At 48.0% G+C, this 21,271-nt stretch overlaps 2 protein-coding genes across 2 annotated transcripts; one reads left to right on the forward strand and one right to left on the reverse strand.

The window, feature by feature from the left end:
* Window positions 1-3,134: 3,134 nt before the first annotated feature.
* On the reverse strand, window positions 3,135-12,853 carry LOC108934047 (extracellular calcium-sensing receptor-like). The gene is made up of 7 exons (XM_029255326.1): window positions 12,694-12,853; window positions 6,370-6,499; window positions 5,920-6,214; window positions 4,858-5,655; window positions 4,532-4,753; window positions 4,172-4,295; window positions 3,135-4,048 (listed from the first exon to the last, which is right to left on the reverse strand). The coding sequence occupies exons 2-7, from the start codon at window positions 6,408-6,410 to the stop codon at window positions 3,135-3,137; spliced, it is 2,394 nt and encodes a 797-aa protein (XP_029111159.1). The 5' UTR covers window positions 6,411-6,499; window positions 12,694-12,853.
* LOC114911710 (extracellular calcium-sensing receptor-like) lies at window positions 12,108-19,839 on the forward strand. The gene is made up of 7 exons (XM_029255897.1): window positions 12,108-12,155; window positions 12,578-13,394; window positions 15,420-15,589; window positions 15,962-16,016; window positions 17,932-18,060; window positions 19,410-19,480; window positions 19,699-19,839. Exons 1-7 carry the CDS (start codon window positions 12,108-12,110, stop codon window positions 19,837-19,839), a joined length of 1,431 nt encoding a protein of 476 aa, XP_029111730.1.
* Window positions 19,840-21,271: the final 1,432 nt, after the last annotated feature.

The following is a 21,271-nucleotide window of genomic DNA, read 5'->3' on the forward strand; positions in this document are numbered from 1 at the left end:
AAACTGCAGTGGGTCCAAAGTGTCAGGGATGGTGTCCTTAATGTGTACCAGTACCAGCCTCTCAAAGCATTTCATTGCAATGGGGGTTAGTGTCACTGGGCAATAGTCATTAAGGCAGCTCACTTTGTTTGTCTTAGGAACAGGGATAATGGTGGTGTTTTTGAAACAGGTGGGTACAGCTGCCCTTTTTAAGGAGGTGTTAAAGAAGACAGTAGCTAGTTGCTCGCTGCATGTTTTTAAAACTCGCCCTGAAATTCCGTCTGAACCAGCAGCTTTGTGGATGTTGATTCGGCTAAAAGTTTTTCTCACTTGTGCCACAGAGACAGTGAGACTGGAGTGAAGCAGTGCTGTGGGAATTCGCACTGGGGAGTCCTTGTTCGCAAACTCAAAATGGCCATAAAACACGTTCAGTTTGTCAAGGAGAGACGCAGAGACGCCTGTCAATGTTCGCGTCTGTGCTTTATAGTCTGTTCAAGTTTGGATTCCCTGCCACAACCTACGTGTGTCTTGTGTGCAGTTAAACTCTGATTCTACCCTTCTGCTGTATTCTCATTTCGTGCTGGCAATGGCTTTGCGGAGCTCGTACTTACAGTTCTTGTGGCGTCTCCGGACTGAAACGCGCGGGTACGCGCGGGGATCTTATTTATGATTTCGGCGGTAATACACGGTTTTTGGTTAGGGAATGAGCGGACTGTTTTATGGAGTATGCAGACACTAACACAGTACCGGATGAAGTCCGTGAGCACTGTGGCATACTTGTCCAGATTGGAGGATGAGTTTCTGAACCTGTCCCACTCTACAGAGTTGAAGCAGAGTCCTGGAGCCTTTCCTCCACTTCTGGTGTCCAGCGCTGTGCAGTGTGCATCACAGGTTCCTCTGGTGTCAGTTTCTGCTTATAGACAGGTAGACCGGGAGCAGCAAAATCGAGGCGTGATCTGACTGCCCGTAGTGTGGACGCAACAGGGAGTGGTACACACCTTTGTGTGAAGTGTAGCAGTGGTCGAGGGTGTATGAGCCTCTGGTGGGACAGGAGATGTGCTGATAGTATTTTGGGTACACATTCCTGAAGTCGGCTTGGTTAAAGTCACCAGAGATAATGAACAGGCTATCTGGGTGCTTGTTCTCGTACTTAGTGATGACGTGGTACAGTGCGTTCAGAGCGCTGTGTGTGTTCCCTTGGGGCGGGATGTAAACTGCGGCCATGAGCACAGCCGAGAACTCCCTGGGCAGGTGGAATGGTCGGCATTTGATCGGAAGGCATTCAAGGTCCGGAGTGCAGTTCTGTGCAATCACAGTCGTACACCAAGCGTCGTTAATAAGAAAGCATATGCCCCCTCCTCTCTTTTTTCCCCTATGAATCAGTCCGATCTGCACGGTAGATTGAGAAGCCCTCGGGCTGGACCGCATGGGCCGGCGTGCTGGTGGTGAGCCACATCTCCGTAAAGCAGAATTTTTCCTATAGGGGGTGTGGTGGCGCAGTGGGTTTGGCCTGTCCCTGCTCTGTGGCAGGTCTGGGGTTCGAGTTCTGCTTGGGGTGCCTTGTGACAGACTGGCGTTACATCCTGGGTGTGTCCCCACACCCTGTGTTGCTGGATTTGGCTCCAGCTTGCCATGACCCCACTCGGGACAAGCAGTTTCAGTCAGTGTGTGTGTGTGTGTGTGTGTGTGTGTGTGTGTGTGTGTGTGTGTGTGTCTGTGTGAGTGTATTTTCATACACACACACACACATTTTCAGAACCGCTCGTCCCTTACGGGGTCACGGGGAACCGGAGCCTACCCGGCAACACAGGGCGTAAGGCCGGAGGGGGAAGGGGACACACCCAGGACAGGACGCCAGTCTGCCGCAAGGCACCCCAAGCGGGACTTGAACCCCAGACCCACCGAAGAGCAGGACTGCGGTCCAACCCACTGCGCCACCGCACCCCCTGTATTTTCATATGAAAATCATATTTTCTGGTCTTCATTATATTATTTATCATATTTAGTATTTTCCTTTACATATTATTTTGAACTCTATGCTGTAGATAGCTCTAGAATACAGAATGCCATTGTAACTTGATTATTTTTCACAGACCAGGTGTATAGGCTGAGGCTTCGATAAGTAAGTTTCAAGCTGTGTGAAAAGATGCAACAGCATGTGCAGGGGGGGAAATTGCAAACACACGGGACACAAGCAGGAGACACAGGACTGTGTTCACATCAGTGCGGCCGTACGTCTTTTGAGATGTGTGTGCATAGACCTGTGATAATTTCTTGTGAAATCTAACAGAATAGTAATAAAATCTTTTTAAGCTTTATTGTGACTCATCATTCAGACTCCAAAGAACCTCAGATTGTTTTAAAAAGTCAATTTCAACATGAAGTTCTCCCAGTTAGAGACATATTCAGAGGGCTTTACTTTTTAAAGTAAGAAAGTGGAATCTAGATTGAAGATTATTTAATCTCCTTAAAATTACAAACCCCATTTCCTGAAAAGTTGGTATATTTTCTAAAATGCAATAAAAGCAAGAACCTGCTATTTGTTAATTCTCTTTATTTAACTGACAAAAGCACAAAAAAGATTTTCAGTGTTTTCACTGAGCAACTTAATTGCATTTTGTATATGTAAACAAATTTAGAGTTTGATGCCTGCAACATACAGAGGCATGTTTACCATCATGTTACATCACCTTTCATTTTAATTACACTTTTTAATTCTTTGGGAACTGAGAATGCTAATTGTTGCACTTTGCAAGTGGAATTTTCATCCATTCTTGCGTGATACAAGAGTTCAACTGCTCTACAGTCAGGATCAAGAAAATTTATAGATGGCAGATTTTTGTTTTTATTCTACTTTAGAAAATATCTCTACCTTTCCTGGAAATGGTCTTTGTATTTTTCTCCTTAAAATCCCACATTAAAAAAATTCACAAAGTTTAAAGTCATGTGAAAAATGTGTCAAGAACACAAGAATTTCGCACTATAAGTCCTGAGAAACATTTTATTTGCAGATGTTGACATGTCCAGTAGATAGTCTAGTCACACTTGGGGGACGAGATTAGTCATGATGACCTCTATACTCCAATCTCCACATTGTGCTGGAAACTTGGACAACGTCTGTGTGCACTGTCAAAGCTCTGGTTACCAAGTTCCTTTCAAAGAGCTTTAGAGGGAACTTTACCCATCATGTGCTTTCTGGTGTTCTTCTCTGGTTTAAACAGTAAAATAAAACATTTAGGAACAAATATACACATGACCAAACTTAAACTGGAGGATATTATAGCAAAGATCTCAACAGCTACAGTGAACTTGCCCGGTGAGCTGACATAGGCCGGGATAAAGGTGATCCACACCGCACAGAATATGAGCATGCTGAATGTGATGAATTTGGCTTCGTTGAAGTTGTCGGGCAGCTTCCTGGCCAGGAAAGCCAGTACAAAGCACATGAGAGAGAGGAGACCAATGTAGCCCAACACAGCCCAGAAGCCCACGGCTGAGCCCACGTCACACTCGAGAATGATCTTGTCTTTGTAGTACTTCATGTTCTTGTTGGGGAAAGGAGGGGATAATGTTAACCAGAGCACACAAATGAGGACCTGTACGAAAGTGAATGCAAGAACACTGAGTCTCTGTTGTGGAGGTCCAAACCATTTCATGACATTGCTGCCTGGAAGTGTAGCCCTGAAGGCCATCAACACCACTATCGTTTTGCCCAGAACACAAGAGATGCAGAGGACAAAGGTGACCCCGAACACTGTGTGACGCAGCATGCAGGACCACTGAGAGGGCCGGCCGATGAAAGTGAGAGAGCAAAGGAAACAGAGGGTGAGCGAGAAGAGCAGCAGGAAGCTCAGCTCTGAGTTGTTGGCCCTCACAATAGGAGTGTCCTTATGCAGGTAAAACACAGCTGCGATGGCAATGGCAAGACATGCTCCAACCACTGAGCTTGCAGCCAGAATGATTCCCAGATACTCGCTGAATGAGAGGAACTCGATGGGCTTTGGGATGCAGGCGTCTCCCTGGGGGTTGGGCCAGGCATCGGAAGGACAGCGGACACAGTCCAGGGAGTCTGCAGAACAGAAATAGCATGGTTTCCACTGATCTGATATGCACTGTGTTCATGGTTCTTCCTGTCTGCAGTGTGTCTAAAATGCACAATGCATCACAAAAACACCTTGAAAGGTCCCATCACCTGTCTTGTTGCTGATCTCATCCTCAGCACAGGGCACACAGTCGTAACAGCAGACAGGCTTTCCTCTCTGTACAGCCTTGCGAGTTCCTGGGGGACAGCTCTCACTGCACACTGACTTGGGTACCTGCAGGGATTTATACACACAGACATGCAGCATGTCAGCATACTCATCAAGAGATAGCGCTTTGCGGGTTTTACTGCAAATAAATTGTTGTTCAATAAAAATATTTCCAATTCAGTCACACTCAGATTTTCCGTTTCAGGTTCATTTGCCTGGGGTATTATAGCTGAAGCAGAAGACACAGCAAATGTAGAAGTGAAATGGCGAAATGACAGTCAAACAAAGAATTAGAACTCTACCTCTGACAGGCCGCCTGTCCATGTGATGTTCCTGGTCATTGTGAGGAGCTCCCCTTCCGGTGCAGATGCGTCATAGTAGCCCACATTCACAAACTCCACCTGCCCGTTCTCTGACAGCTGCCAGTTCACCAGCTCGTAGGTAGCGACAGGGTCTCCGTTGGCATCAAAGGAGACGCGGTTCCCATTAAGAGTAAAGTTCACCTTACGGATATGCTTCAGGACCTGAAAAATAGTGGAGTTCGTTAGAAGATGCTGTCAGTCACAATCATTATGGTTTATGTGACGCTCAGTTGTTAGACCCACATGACCCCGGGAGCATGCTGCACCTGCAAAGGGTTCAGCTTCATTCCACGGTCACATTGCAGGGTGGAGCCGTTCTTCTGTGTGCACACAAGGCTGTGCAGGCCATGTGCCACTGCGTACACTGCCTTATACACCATGTTGGTGATGCGCAGCTGGGATGTGTCCGTGTAGGCATTCTGCAGCTGCTGCAGACTTTCACTTCCATTACAGACTCGCTCCCCAGGTCCTACTGGACCACTTGCCAAACGACACCTGAATGCGCGTTCCCAGAATTCTCGTAAGATAGGTGAAGCAGATGCTTGTGCTGGGCTCAGGTCTAGCAGGAAAGTCCGTAGGCCTGGTATCACAGCTCTGCGAATGCCAAACCCCACAGCACCGAGAAAAATGTTAAATCGGGTCATGTCGGAGTTGGTGATCCATGACTCACTTCCAACCCACTGCAGTGGAGGAAGGTTGAGTTCCAACAGCTCTTTCAACAGCACAATCATGTCACCAGTGGAAACGAATGCCACGACCACCCGAGCAGTAGATCTCTGGATAACCTCGGCCACCCGTTGAATGCGTGAGAGGGGGTTGGTCCTGTAGAAAGCTTCTGAGTATTCAATACAGATTCCCTCTGTCTTAGCTGCTGCTTGAAAGGCTGCCATGCCACTGTTCCCGTAGTCTGAGTCACTGTGCACTACTCCAATCCATGTCCAGCCAAAGTGCTTGACCAGCTGGACAAGAGCTGCTGCCTGAAATTGGTCACTGGGAATAGTCCTGGAAAAGGTAGGGTACTGCTGCTTGTTGCTCAGGCAGGCACAGGTGGCAAAGTGGCTCACCTACGGAACACCAAAGAAAGGGGGGCACGGTGGGCAACTGTTCAGATGCGTCTGATCACACACAACAGCACTACTAAGAGAGTAAAGAGGATGCATGGCTGAGATCATATTGAAACACACTTGATGGACTTGGAGTTCTGCATTTAAATCATCTGGAAAACTGTGCACTGCACAACATGCTGTGACTTTATAGTTACTATGAAGCTGAAACTCTAAACTCAAAGATTAGTTGAGACAATAAGACGAGGTGCTGAGCAAGCTCACCTGAGCGATGCCAAAGGGGCTGAGGACTCGGGCCATAGCAATGGAAGTTGTGGAACCAGACTCAGCCACAATGGCAGAAACCGTGGCGGACTTGTAGCATGGTGCACTGAGAGAGAAGGTTGACTCCAGGCCATTGATCAGCTGGAAAGCGGCTTTTGTGGCCAGTGACACGGAGGCACAGGAGTCGTAGATCTGGTATCCAAGCCTGATCCCAGGCAGCAGTTCTGTGCTGTTGTTGATTTCCTCAGTGGCAAAGGTCATGGCTCGGGCAAAGTGCAGCTCTCTGAAATCAAAACTGTTGTACAACAATAACAGCAAAGTGGAGTCATGGCAAAACACTGCAGCTTTACCCTTGAAGTTCACATTACCTTGTTGAAAATGTGCCATAGCCAATAACATGACATTCCTCCTTATTGGAGAAAAAACAATACTCCCTGAGGTGTCACTAACCTGCCGCTGCACTGCAGTGGCTCTGGAGCATGTGTGAACATGAGCTCTGTCGTTTTCAGGGAGGTGTGTATTATGAATACACCTCCGATTATGAAGTCTCCAGGCTTTGTCAGTACAGCTTGGACAGAACCTTCCAGCAGCTTGCACCCAAGCCCCGATGAGCCCTGGAGGGCAACAATATTGGTATTGGGAAGGACGACCACCAAGAGGACAACAATGGCCACAGTCCACATCACTGCTGCCACTGAACGATGACTCCAACCGGGCAGGACAGGGCTCGTCCCCAGGTATAAATACTATATCCCCACACCTTACCCCTCCCACCAGCAAGAATATGGTGGGTGGGTGAATAAGGGGCAGTTACAACTTGGGCGTTGTCAGTGGTTCAAGGCATCCTATTGGAGTGACGCACTATACCATGGTGGAGACCTGATTTTCCCACACAGTCAGAGTCACGCTTTTCGCATCATTGTGGGAACTTTGCAAGAATTCTCTCCTGAATTCAAAAAATATTTTACACTACACAAAGAAATCTTAATGACATAACTAAATGCTACACATTTTCTTGCAGTTTTTGTTTGAAGAAAATGCTGACATTTTTAAAGGTGTTTTGTTGCAGCTTTTTAAGGTTTAATCAAAATTTTCCACATGGTTTGCAAAATACCTGCCTCCGCCATTCACACTTCCAAAGTTTTTAGTTCTTGTTAATATATTCCAGTGGTCATTTACCACATACATATATGAACCACATACATACATATATGGGCAGTGTTTACTGCATGAATTCAGAATGTGTCATGCCCTCATCCACCGGTCCCTCAGCGACACCTGGTGCCGATCAAGGGCGCCCAGCGTAAAAGGGTGTCCTCGAAGCTCTTCGATGCAGAGCCTCCCAAAGAGACATCGCTGTGCTGAGTTCCTGTGCACTTTCCTTATCCCTTGTGTGTTTGCTTCCCTGGTTTTTGATCCTTGCCTTGTTGACTACAGTTCTTGTTTCTCACCTTCGGACTACGTCTGCTCATCGCTCGACCCTTGCCTGTCCTCCGACTACTCTTTTGCCTGATCCCCACTGTTCAATAAAAGAACCACGAGCACTGCACTTCAGTCCATCGCTCTATTCCCTCCGTCAGCGTGACAATAAGTACCTTAGTCTTCAGTCGTGGGAGTAGAACTTGAACCTGGGTCTTATGAGTTTGTCTATGTCTCTCTTGCTGTTGGTAAAATACACTTTTATATTTGCTGAGCTGTATGTTACTTTGAATAAAAATGTTTGCTAAATGAATAATATGAATGGTCATGTAAAATATATATATACACACACACACACACTTCTCCCGTACGGGGTCGCGGAGCCTACCCAGCAACACAGGACGTAAGGCCAGAGGGGGAGGGGACGCCAGTCCATCGCAAGGCACCCCAAGCAGGAGTTGAACCCCAGACCCACTGGAGAGCAGGAGCTGGTCCAACCCACTGCGCCACCGCACCTTCTTGTCATGTAAAATATATAAATGTTAAATGTAATGAGCTTGTTTGTTTACAGAGGTTTCATGGTGTTCAGAAATCCAACAGGAGAACAACAAAGTCCATCTCCTTCAGATGGGGTCAGATGAGGTTGGGAGTGATGTGGCCTCAGTCACAGGTCTCTCTGGTTCCGTCCCAATGGCACATTCTGCTGCAGCTGCCTCCTAGCAGTATAGAGGTGAGGTTTGTGTGGCGGGGCTTTGTTTTCCACAAGGCTCACCTAAAGATACCTGTAAGTACCTGGCTGCCTTCAGACTAGCCAATATAATCTTCTTTTACACAGTACTTCATGCCAGTCACAGAAAGAATATGTCCTTTTTGCACTGGTTATGTGTATTTTCGCTGTGCTGCATGTGGTGGAGTTATATGTAAGCATTGCAAGAGTTATTTTTTGCATTGGTAGCATTTTTAATTATGAATTTTGATAATAAGCCAGCAGGAAATGTAGTGGTTGGTACTACTTTCTGCCTGAAAAATGTAGGTTCAAATCCCACCCCCTTCTTTATGAAGGAGCCTACCCTGAGTTACACAGTAAAAAATCCCCTAGATCTACAAATTACTGCAAGCTGTTTTAGGGAAGAGTATTAGTGAAATCAGTAATTGCAAGCTTTGTTACAGCTCCTATGAGATGTAAATAATGGAATGAAAACAATTGCTTCCAGAGCACAAAATACAAAAATCAATAGAAACAGTGAAGGTTTACAGGAAATCACACAGTGCTGAATACACCTGTCTGTGCCTGGAGTCCAACAGGGCCCACACTGTGTAAGCTGGCTCCCCATCCACCTGCACTGGCGGACGAGGCGCATCGCTACCGGACGGCTGGAGGAGTGAGGTGCTGCAGGGTTTGAACAAGGACGCATGGAAAGTAGAGTGGACGCTCATGCCCAAAGGCAACTGAAGATTCAAGATTCAAGAGTTTATCGTCATGTGTACAGCAAAGAGTTACACCATACAATGAAATTCTTATGCTGTGAAACCTCTCAGGACCCTATGAAATCAATTGTAAGCACATCTGGAAAGAAAAACACAAGGCATAAATCACAAATTACAAACATTACTATTAGTGCAAAAAATCACACATTTACAAAAATTACTATTAGTGTAAAAATCCAAAAAACAAAGTTATATACGTATATAAAGTGTGCAGTCCGCAATGTAAACATGGAAGAAGTACATGTGCAAAGTCCTGCAGAGGTAGATTGGGTCAATTCGCAGTTGAAAGGGGCTGTGTATTTGTGTGTGCAAGGTATGCGGAGGTAGTCTGTGGTCTCTGATGTTATTGGCATTGTGGATTTGTATGTGCGTGTAGGCGGGATGGGGGGTAATTGACACCTCTCAGGCTCAGAGGATAATCTGTGTCTGCCGTGATGGGTGGAGAGGCAGTGGATGGGTGTTGTTCACAAGCCTGAGGGCCTGTGAGTAAAAACTGTTCTTCAGCCTTGAAGTTCTGGCTTTAACACTCTTGTAGCGTCTGCCTGATGGTAATGGTGTAAAAAGGCTGTGCTAGGAGTGACTATTGTCCTTGATGATGTTAATGGGTCTCCTGGTGGTTCTGGCCTGGTACAGGCTCTCCAGTGATGGTAAGGATGTTTCAGATATGGTTTGAGCAGCTTTCACCACTCACTGTAGTGCCTTATGATCCTGTACTGTGCAGCTTCCAAACCACAATGTGATAGAGCTGGTGAGGATGCTCTTGACTGCACACCTATAGAAGCTTCTGAGGATTCAGTTTGGCATCCCAAATTTCCTCTGCCTTCTCAAGAAGTGCAGACATTGGCGTGATTTCTTGACCAGATGTGTAGTGTTGTGAGACCAGGTGAGATCTTCAGTAATGTGAACACCCAGGAATCTGAAGCTGCTCACTCTCTCCACCACTGTCTCACCAATATGCAGTGATGAGTGTTGCTCCCTCCTTCTCCATGGATCAACTATCAACTTCTTTGTTTTGTTGACGTTGAGGGAGAGATTGTTGTCGTGGCACCACTTCACTAGGTCAGCCACTGTATGCCGCCTCATTGCCTCCCGTTATCAGTCCAATGACTGTCGTGTTCTCAGCAAATTTGATGATGCTGGTGTTGTTCTGAGAGGCCACACAATCATGGGTGAAGAGTGCGTAGAGCATGGGGCTCAGCACGCAGCCCTGCAGGGTTCCTGTGTTTACGGTAATTGACCTGGACGTGTGGTTCCCAATTCTAACGGACTGGGGTCTGCCCGTTAGAAAGTCCAGAACCCAGTTGCAGAGGGTGGGTGGCACACCAAGATTGTAAAGCTTGTTGATGAGCTTCAAAGGTATCACTGTGTTGAATGCTGAGTTGTAATCAATAAACAGCATTCGAACATAGCTGTCCTCGTTTTCCAGGTGGGTGAATGCAGTGTATATTGTTGTGCTGAAGGCATCCTCTGTGGATTTCTTCTGTCTGGATGTGAACTGGAGTGGGTCTAGAGTGTCCGGAGTGATGGTCTGGATGAACCTTAAGATGATTCTCTCGAAGCACTTCATCACTATTGGAGTCAGTGCAATGGGTCGGTAGTCATTGAGGCAGGATGCTTTGATGTTTATTGGCAGCGGCAGGATACTGGTCCTCTTTAAGCAGGTGGGAATTGAGGCTTGTGCAAGGGACAGATTGAATATATCGGTAAAGACATCAGCTAGCACCGATGAGCAGGTTCTAAGTACGCGTCCAGAGATGTTGTCTGGGCTGGCTGATTTCGGTGGGTTGGTAGGTGACAGGAGTAACCCAGCGGAGTACCTTGTAGGGTTCAATAAAATGGGGAGTGAGCTGCCTTAATGGCAGCCACCGTTTCAGGTTGCTGGTGGAAAACCAGACCCGTTGTCCAGGCAGGAAAGACAGGGTACGACGGTGCTGGTCTGCCTGTCTCTTGTACTGTGTGGTGCACTCCTGGAGATGGTCCCAGACTGAACTCCAGGCCTCACCACTTTCCCGGTACCAGTTGTCCACCGCAGGCACCTGACTCAGGGTGGCCTGTTATGGAAACAGGGTAGGCTGGTATCTCAGGACGCATTGAAAGGGTAAGAGTCCCATGGATGTGTGTGATAGAGCATTATGGGCATCTTCCGCCCGGGGCAGACTATGTCTGTCCACAGTATGACTGGACATACTTATAAATGTCCTATTGTAGTCGCTTGACCTAGCCGTTGGCCTGTGGATGGTAGCCTGAAGTTAGGGTTACCTGTACCCCTAGTTTGTCCCAAAAGACCCTCCAGACTTGGGACGTGAACTGTAGCCCCCTGTCTGACACGAGGTTTTCAGGCAGTCCGAACAGCTGAAACATCTGCTGGAATAAGTCTTCAGACATCTCCCAGGCCATCGGCAACTTGGGGAAAGGGATCAGTTGACATGCCTTCGAGAACCGGTCACCAAGGTGAGGATAGTCATCTTACCGTTGGACAGGGGAAGGTCAACTAGGAAGTCCATGGTGACATGAGACCACAAGCGTGAGGGCATAGGCAGGGGTTCCAGTAGTCCAGCCAGCTTCAGGGTTGAGGTTTTGGAATGGGTGCATGTGGAACAGGCTTCCACATATTCGTGGACGTCGTCCAACATGAAGTGCCACCAGAATCACTCCTGTAGGAGAGAGAGAGACCGACGGACTCCTGGATGCCCTGCCACTGGGGGAGTCGTGGGCCTATTGCAACAGGGAGGTCCTCATGCTGGTTGGCACGTACTCCTTACCTGCGGGTTTGTCCAGCAGTCCTGCTTTGATTGCCTGGACCTCCTGTAGCACCTCAAAAATTTTCCACTTGATCAATGCCACCACGTAATTCTGGGTAGAATTAGTTTGGGGGGTTCAGTTGCAGGTTCTGGATCATAACTCTGGGACAGGGCATCGGCTTTGGTGTTCTTGGAACCGGGAAGGTAGGATACTGAAGTCAAACCGAGTGAAGAACAAAGCCCAACGAGCCTGACGGGGGTAGAATCGATGTACTTATCAGAGGCATTCTCAGTTCTGGTGGTCAGTTAACACCAGAAAGGGATGGACGGCGCGCTCTAGCCAGTGCCGCCACTCCTCCAATGGAAGCTTGATGGCCAGCAGCTCGTGGTTGCCAATGTTGTAATTCTGCTCAGCCAGGGACAGCTTGCGGGAGAAGTATGTGCAGGGGAACATTTTTGGAGAGTTCCCTTGCCTCTGGGAAAGGACCGCCCCTACCCCCACTAATGAGGCATCCACCTCTATAACAAATGCTCCTTAACATGGCGCCGGCACGAGGCGATGTGTTGATTGCTTCTCCTCGCAGACTTGTTAGTACAGTGTATATTATTTCGTTTGTGTCACTATCCCTCCACCCAGTTTACTCTCTTATTACTTTTGACAGCCAAACACTTCCGCAAATAAGTGAAACAGTGCAATTAGACGCAATTCTTAGCATAAGAGAACTGAACTCACTACCTTTGCTCTGCCACGAGCATCATAACCGCGACCCACCTGGGACCACTCAAAAGACGCGAGCTCGGAAACGGGGCCACAGGGCCAGCGTACAGGTGAAAGCAAAACACCTCGGGCTATGACCTCCGATGCCCAGCATTTTCCTGTCCAACATTCAGTCTCGCGACAACAAACTAGACGATCCCAGAGAGCGACTTAAACTCCCAAGAGACTTACGGAACTGCTGCGTTTTCTGCTTTACAGAGACGTGACTTAGGGAGACGCCTGCATCCCAAAGCCCATAGAGTTCCTCTCATTCAGCGAATATCTTGGAATCATTCTGGCTGCAAGCTCAGTGGTTGGAGCATGTCTTGCCATTGCCATCGCAGCTGTGTTTTACCTGCATAAGGACACTCCTATTGTGAGGGCCAACAACTCAGAGCTGAGCTTCCTGCTGCTCTTCTCGCTCACCCTGTGTTTCCTTTGCTCTCTCACTTTCATCGGCCAGCCCTCTCAGTGGTCCTGCATGCTGCGTCACACAGTGTTCGGGGTCACCTTTGTCCTCTGCATCTCTTGTGTTCTGGGCAAAACGATAGTGGTGTTGATGGCCTTCAGGGCTACACTTCCAGGCAGCAATGTCATGAAATGGTTTGGACCTCCACAACAGAGACTCAGTGTTCTTGCATTCACTTTCGTACAGGTCCTCATTTGTGTGCTCTGGTTAACATTATCCCCTCCTTTCCCCAACAAGAACATGAAGTACTACAAAGACAAGATCATTCTCGAGTGTGACGTGGGCTCAGCCGTGGGCTTCTGGGCTGTGTTGGGCTACATTGGTCTCCTCTCTCTCATGTGCTTTGTACTGGCTTTCCTGGCCAGGAAGCTGCCCGACAACTTCAACGAAGCCAAATTCATCACATTCAGCATGCTCATATTCTGTGCGGTGTGGATCACCTTTATCCCGGCCTATGTCAGCTCACCGGGCAAGTTCACTGTAGCTGTTGAGATCTTTGCTATAATATCCTCCAGTTTAAGTTTGGTCATGTGTATATTTGTTCCTAAATGTTTTATTTTACTGTTTAAACCAGAGAAGAACACCAGAAAGCACATGATGGGTAAAGTTCCCTCTAAAGCTCTTTGAAAGGAACTTGGTAACCAGAGCTTTGACAGTGCACACAGACGTTGTCCAAGTTTCCAGCACAATGTGGAGATTGGAGTATAGAGGTCATCATGACTAATCTCGTCCCCCAAGTGTGACTAGACTATCTACTGGACATGTCAACATCTGCAAATAAAATGTTTCTCAGGACTTATAGTGCGAAATTCTTGTGTTCTTGACACATTTTTCACATGACTTTAAACTTTGTGAATTTTTTTAATGTGGGATTTTAAGGAGAAAAATACAAAGACCATTTCCAGGAAAGGTAGAGATATTTTCTAAAGTAGAATAAAAACAAAAATCTGCCATCTATAAATTTTCTTGATCCTGACTGTAGAGCAGTTGAACTCTTGTATCACGCAAGAATGGATGAAAATTCCACTTGCAAAGTGCAACAATTAGCATTCTCAGTTCCCAAAGAATTAAAAAGTGTAATTAAAATGAAAGGTGATGTAACATGATGGTAAACATGCCTCTGTATGTTGCAGGCATCAAACTCTAAATTTGTTTACATATACAAAATGCAATTAAGTTGCTCAGTGAAAACACTGAAAATCTTTTTTGTGCTTTTGTCAGTTAAATAAAGAGAATTAACAAATAGCAGGTTCTTGCTTTTATTGCATTTTAGAAAATATACCAACTTTTCAGGAAATGGGGTTTGTAATTTTAAGGAGATTAAATAATCTTCAATCTAGATTCCACTTTCTTACTTTAAAAAGTAAAGCCCTCTGAATATGTCTCTAACTGGGAGAACTTCATGTTGAAATTGACTTTTTAAAACAATCTGAGGTTCTTTGGAGTCTGAATGATGAGTCACAATAAAGCTTAAAAAGATTTTATTACTATTCTGTTAGATTTCACAAGAAATTATCACAGGTCTATGCACACACATCTCAAAAGACGTACGGCCGCACTGATGTGAACACAGTCCTGTGTCTCCTGCTTGTGTCCCGTGTGTTTGCAATTTCCCCCCCTGCACATGCTGTTGCATCTTTTCACACAGCTTGAAACTTACTTATCGAAGCCTCAGCCTATACACCTGGTCTGTGAAAAATAATCAAGTTACAATGGCATTCTGTATTCTAGAGCTATCTACAGCATAGAGTTCAAAATAATATGTAAAGGAAAATACTAAATATGATAAATAATATAATGAAGACCAGAAAATATGATTTTCATATGAAAATACACTCACACACACACACACACACACACACACACACACACACACACTGACTGAAACTGCTTGTCCCGAGTGGGGTCATGGCAAGCTGGAGCCTAACCCAGCAACACAGGGTGTGGGGACACACCCAGGATGTAACGCCAGTCTGTCACAAGGCACCCCAAGCAGAACTCGAACCCCAGACCTGCCACAGAGCAGGGACAGGCCAAACCCACTGCGCCACCACACCCCCTATAATTCTGCTTTACGGAGATGTGGCTCACCACCAGCACGCCAGCCCATGCGGTCCAGCCCGAGGGCTTCTCAATCTACCGTGCAGATCGGACTGATTCATAGGGGAAAAAAGAGAGGAGGGGGCATATGCTTTCTTATTAACGACGCTTGGTGTACGACTGTGATTGCACAGAACTGCACTCCGGACCTTGAATGCCTTCCGATCAAATGCCGACCATTCCACCTGCCCAGGGAGTTCTCGGCTGTGCTCATGGCCGCAGTTTACATCCCGCCCCAAGGGAACACACACAGCGCTCTGAACGCACTGTACCACGTCATCACTAAGTACGAGAACAAGCACCCAGATAGCCTGTTCATTATCTCTGGTGACTTTAACCAAGCCGACTTCAGGAATGTGTACCCAAAATACTATCAGCACATCTCCTGTCCCACCAGAGGCTCATACACCCTCGACCACTGCTACACTTCACACAAAGGTGTGTACCACTCCCTGTTGCGTCCACACTACGGGCAGTCAGATCACGCCTCGATTTTGCTGCTCCCGGTCTACCTGTCTATAAGCAGAAACTGACACCAGAGGAACCTGTGATGCACACTGCACAGCGCTGGACACCAGAAGTGGAGGAAAGGCTCCAGGACTCTGCTTCAACTCTGTAGAGTGGGACAGGTTCAGAAACTCATCCTCCAATCTGGACAAGTATGCCACAGTGCTCACGGACTTCATCCGGTACTGTGTTAGTGTCTGCATACTCCATAAAACAGTCCGCTCATTCCCTAACCAAAAACCGTGTATTACCGCCGAAATCATAAATAAGATCCCCGCGCGTACCCGCGCGTTTCAGTCCGGAGACGCCACAAGAACTGTAAGTACGAGCTCCGCAAAGCCATTGCCAGCACGAAATGAGAATACAGCAGAAGGGTAGAATCAGAGTTTAACTGCACACAAGACACACGTAGGTTGTGGCAGGGAATCCAAACTTGAACAGACTATAAAGCACAGACGCGAACATTGACAGGCGTCTCTGCGTCTCTCCTTGACAAACTGAACGTGTTTCATGGCCATTTTGAGTTTGCGAACAAGGACTCCCCAGTGCGAATTCCCACAGCACTGCTTCACTGTCTCCAGTGAAGACTTCCAGTCTCACTGTCTCTGTGGCACAAGTGAGAAAAACTTTTAGCCGAATCAACATCCACAAAGCTGCTGGTTCAGACGGAATTTCAGGGCGAGTTTTAAAAACATGCAGCGAGCAACTAGCTACTGTCTTCTTTAACACCTCCTTAAAAAGGGCAGCTGTACCCACCTGTTTCAAAAACACCACCATTATCCCTGTTCCTAAGACAAACAAAGTGAGCTGCCTTAATGACTATTGCCCAGTGACACTAACCCCCATTGCAATGAAATGCTTTGAGAGGCTGGTACTGGTACACATTAAGGACACCATCCCTGACACTTTGGACCCACTGCAGTTTGCCTACCGCCACAACAGAGCCACTGAAGACACAATATCACGCACACTTCACACCACTCTGGCTCACCTGGACAATAAAAACTGCTTTGCAATTCTATTATTTGTGGACTATAGCCCAGCACTCAACACTGTCATCCTAACCAAGCTGATCCACAAACTACTAGGTCTGGGACTGAGTGCCACATTGTGTAACTGGATCCTGGATTTCCTCACCGACAGACCCCAGCGTGTGCAGATTGGCAGAAATACCTCCTCCCCACTGACCATCAGCATTGGCACTCAACATGGAAGCGTCCTGAGCCTGGTGCTATATTCCTTGTTCACACATGACTGTGTGGCCAGGCACAGTTCCAACACCATCATAAAGTTTGCTGACGGTACCACCATTGTGGGTCTCATCACCAACAACGATGAGACGGCCTACAGAGAGGAGGTGAGGCTCCTGGGAGAGTGGTGCCAGGACAACAACCTGTCTCTCAATGTCAGTAAAACTAAGGAGCTGGTGATTGATTTCAGGAAACAGAATACAGTTCATGCACCCATCTACATAGGAGGGGACATTGTAGAAACAGTCAACAGCTTGAAATTCCTAGGGGTCACCCTCAGTGCCAAACTCACATGTACTGAGCACACAGCATCAACCATCAAAAAGGCCCATCAACGTCTCCACTTCCTCAGACATCTGAAGAAAGCCAAGTGCAGTGCTCTTAGGGTTTTTATTAAGCCACAGGGATGAAGCAAAAGAGTAGTGAAGGGACTGGCTAGGATTAGGCAAGGAGCAAACATCATCCAAAGGGGCTAACAGAATCATAGTCAGAAAAGTCAAGTGAAGGATAAAGGAACCAGGAAACCAAACACAGGAAGTAGAGTCCACAAAGCAGGGTAAAACAAAAACACATGCTCCAAGGCAAGAACCTCCAGGGAAGAGCTTCCGGGGTGCCTTTTTATCCAGTGTTCCTCTGATGAGCTGCAGGTGGTGCTGATTGACCGGCGGGCGTGACAGTATCTTCTGGAGTCACTTCGTCCATGATCCATTGAGTTCATGAAAGGTATAAATGTTCATGCCCATAAGGTATAAATGTTCATGATCATGCTCAGATCAATCCTTTACATAGCATGTGTTGTAACATAAATGTTTATATGTATCTCAAAAAAAACAAAAAACTACTAGGAAGGTGATTAGGAATTGTCGATATTCTGGTAAAGTTTTATACAGTTACTTGTGTAATGAACATCGGTGCTTATAGTGAAGGAAATAAACTAACTGCGCCATGTCTGGTTCCGGAAGGAAGTGGCGGACCCAAGTGCAGAGCGGTATACGTGGTGTGTTCAGGGAAATCCAAGAGAGGTGGTCAAAGAACAGGCAATTAGTCTTCGAGGTGCAAACGTCGTTACAGGGAGAATCCAAAAGGCGAGGTCGGTACACAGGCAAGAGGTCGATGATCATAAAGAGGTACAGGTCGTGGGAACAAGGGACGGTATCGGGGAAGGCGTAAGGGAGCAAGAGCGAGGAGCGAGGAGATCGCAATCAACAAGGCTGAACAACGTTCCACATCAGCTGCTGGTCTGATGCAGCCGTTTATGCCCCAGTCTGTGCTGCGGCCCAGGTGTTCCATGTCGGCTCGAGGGTGTGGGCATGGCAGTACGCCCCCAGGAGCGGCCCCTAACACTCGAGGGCGACCAGGGGGACGGCCTCGAGGCCGGGGTGCGGGCCAATCCGGATGACTCCTGTGGAAGTCAGCGATGAGGCTTGGATCCAGGATGTTTTGTGCCGCCACCCAGCAACGTTCCTCCGGCCCGTATCCTTCCCAATCTACCAGATACTGAAGGACCGCTCCGCGGGAATCCAAGAGCGCCCTTACGGCATAAGTCGGTGCGCCACCGTCAGGCAGGTGTATCGGGGCCGGCGGCGCTGTTGCTAGCTGGTGTAGTGAGGTGGCCAAGGGCTTGAGGAATGACACGTGGAACGTTGGAAGTGTTCGTAGATGTTGGGGAAGTTGCAGGCGATACAAGACCGGGGTTACTTTGCGGGTAATCTTGAAGGGTCCGATGTACTTTGGGCTGAGTTTCTTCGACATGTAGGGTCCTTGGAGACCCCGGGTTGATAACTATACCCTCTGTCCTGGTGTGAGGGAGAGGGGCCATCGATGTCGATCGGCTTCATGCTTGATCCGGGTTTGAGATTCTAGGAGGTGTCGTCTTACAGCTGCCCACGGGAGACGAGGTGTTTTACTTGCGGTAAGCGCCGTCAACGGGGCGACGATCGCACTGAAGTTCCTGATGAACCGACGGTAAAAATTCGAGAACCCCAAAAACTGCTGAAGAGCCTTAGTGGTGGTCCGGCGAGGCCATTGCTGGATGGTCTGGACTTTTCTGGGATCCATAGCAATGCCGTCTCGGGTGAGGATGAACCCTAAGAAGGAGACCTGCTTCTTGTGGAACTCACACTTCTCCAACTTCACATATAATCTGTTCTGCAACAGTCGCTGGAGCACCTGTCTGACAGTCAGTACATGCCTGGCCAACGTATCAGAATAGATCAAGATATCGTCAAGGTATACAAGGACGCCATTGTTGATCATGTCCCCGAGCACATGATTCACAAACGCCTGGAAGACGCTGGGTGCGTTCGCAAGACCAAAAGGCATAACCAGGTATTCGTAATGACCAAGGGTGGTACTGAAAGCAGTCTTCCATTCATCACCCTCCCGGATACGGACCAGATTATATGCACTTTTCAGGTCTAGCTTCGTGAACCACTCTGCCTGCTGGATGTTCTCTAGGACAGCCGTGATCGAAGGTAGGGGATGTGGGTATTTCACGGTAATGCTATTCAGCCCCCGATAGTCAATACACGGGCGCAGCCCCCCATCTTTTTTTTCTATGAAAAAAAACCCGGAAGACGCTGGGGACATGGATGGACGTATTATTCCTGCTTCTAATGCTTCGGTGATATACTTTTGCAAGGCTATTTGCTAATGCGACTGCAAGGAGGCGTGGTACCTGGCAGGAGGTTGATTGCACAGTCCCACGGGCGATGCGGTGGTAGCTCGGATGTTTGCCTTTTGCTGAAAACTTCGGCCAGATCCTGATACTCGGGGGGAACTGGCACCTGTGGGGCGGATTCTGAGCTCTCTATGGACACAGCTCAGCAAGGTAACTTCAAGCAGGTCCTCTCACATTGGGGTCCCCAAGCCACCAACTCCCCAGTACTCCACTGAAAAACAGGATCATGGTGGGAGAGCCAGGGGAACCCTGGAATCAGGGGAAACTCCGGAGGCGTAATCAAAAATTAATTGTGACATTTCTTGGTGACATACCCCCACACTCACGGTCACTGGTGCCGTCCGGTGGTCCACAAAACCTCTCCCTAGGGGCTGGCCATCCAGGGCTTTCACTTTGAGACACCTCTCAATGGGTTTGAAGGGAATGCTATGCACCCGAGCAAAGCCAACGTCCATGAAGCACCCTGCTGCTCCCGAATCGACTATGGCTTGAGTCTTTACCTGCCCTGAGCCCCACGACAACATAACAGGTACAGCGAGGCGGTTACAACAAAGGGTTCCACTCACCTTGGCCTCAGGGCGGACAGGGCACTGGAGACGGAAGTGGCCGGGGTCACCGCAGTAGAGACACAGGTGCTTTTGTATTCTCTGCTTCCTCCTGAGCGAGACAGGAGTTTTCTGGGGCAGGTTCTGAAACTGGTTCTTGGATTCAGATCTGGTGATCCAAGGCAACAGCGGTTTCTATGAACCGATCTATGGTCCATCTTTCTCCCCGGAACGCCATTTCTTTGCAGATGCGTGGGTTTAGATGGTGAAAACCAACTAACAAAGCTTTCTCGCCCCAACAGCTGCGCTCCGCAAGGGTACAGAATTCTATGGCGTGCTCTGCCATGGGTCGGTTACCTTGTTGTAAGTCCATAAGTTTTTCACTCAGGTGTTCTTCAGGGTGAACCAGTCCGAAAACTGCAAGGAAACGGCTCCTGAACTGAGAATATGTGCTGGGTGAGTCATTTGTCCAGACTGCTGTCGCCCAATCAAGCGCTCTGCCCGTGAGCAGGGAGAGTATGTAGGTGATTCGGCTCTGTTCGGTGCTGTAAACAGGGGGCATACTGGAAAAAACGAGTTCGCATTGAAACAAGAAACCTTCACAGTGAGCCGGGGTCCCGTCAAAGCGGGTGGGGGGAGACAAGTGGAAAATGCGTGGTAGAGATGGCGTTGTGCTCGGCGAGTTGTTGCAGGACCGGCTGCGCGTTTCACGATGGGCGGCATGAGTGCTCGCGACGTGTTCAGCGCGCTTACCGTTTCGTTGTAGGAGGTGTTGAGGTTGTAGAGCGTCTGTTCTATTCCTTCCGTGCGTGCTTCACGAGAGTCCAACACCGCCTGTAGACGGTTCAGCTCCGCTGGGTCCGTATTTGAGGCGGAACCTTCTGCCATGTCTGGTTCCGGAAGGAAGCAGCGGACCCAAGTGCAGAGCGGTATACGTGGTGTAATCAGGGAAATCCAAGAGAGATTAGTCTTCAAGGTGCAAACGTCGTTACAGGGAGAATCCAAAAGGCAAGGTCGGTACACAGGCAAGAGGTCGATGATCATAAAGAGGTACAGATCGTGGGAACAAGGGACGGTATCGGGGAAGGCGTAAGGGAACAAGAGCGAGGAGCGAGGAGGTCGCAATCAACAAGGCTGAACAATGTTCCACATCAGCTGCTGGTCTGATGCAGCCGTTTATGCCCCAGTCTGTGCTGCGTCCCAGGTGTTCCATGTCGGCTTGAGGGTGTGAGCGTGGCAAACTGGACTTCACACATCTGCAGCTATGTCTCTTTCTCCTAAGGTAATGCACAAATTGTATTTCCTATAAGATGTACATTACTTTGGAGAAAAGCATCTGCTAAATGAATAAATGTAAATTGCTCCAGTAAAAGTATCCAGTGTCACGCGCTCACTC

Source organism: Scleropages formosus, chromosome 10, assembly GCF_900964775.1.
Source record: "Scleropages formosus chromosome 10, fSclFor1.1, whole genome shotgun sequence".
NCBI lineage: Eukaryota > Metazoa > Chordata > Actinopteri > Osteoglossiformes > Osteoglossidae > Scleropages > Scleropages formosus.

What these genes read in the sequence shown, in the direction of transcription:
- LOC108934047 (XM_029255326.1), bottom strand. Translation starts at nt 6,410, where the DNA reads ATGTTCACACATGCTCCAGAGCCACTGCAGTGCAGCGGCAG. An exon ending in GCCCCTTTGGCATCGCTCAG is followed by an intron (nt 5,656 to 5,919) that starts GTGAGCTTGCTC and finishes GGTGTTCCGTAG; the next exon opens with GTGAGCCACTTTGCCACCTG. An exon ending in TGAGATCAGCAACAAGACAG is followed by an intron (nt 4,049 to 4,171) that starts GTGATGGGACCT and finishes TCTGTTCTGCAG; the next exon opens with ACTCCCTGGACTGTGTCCGC.
- LOC114911710 (XM_029255897.1), top strand. Translation starts at nt 12,108, where the DNA reads ATGGCGCCGGCACGAGGCGATGTGTTGATTGCTTCTCCTCGCAGACTT. An exon ending in TCACTGTCTCTGTGGCACAA is followed by an intron (nt 16,017 to 17,931) that starts GTGAGAAAAACT and finishes GCTGCGGCCCAG; the next exon opens with GTGTTCCATGTCGGCTCGAG. An exon ending in TCCGGATGACTCCTGTGGAA is followed by an intron (nt 18,061 to 19,409) that starts GTCAGCGATGAG and finishes AACTTCGGCCAG; the next exon opens with ATCCTGATACTCGGGGGGAA.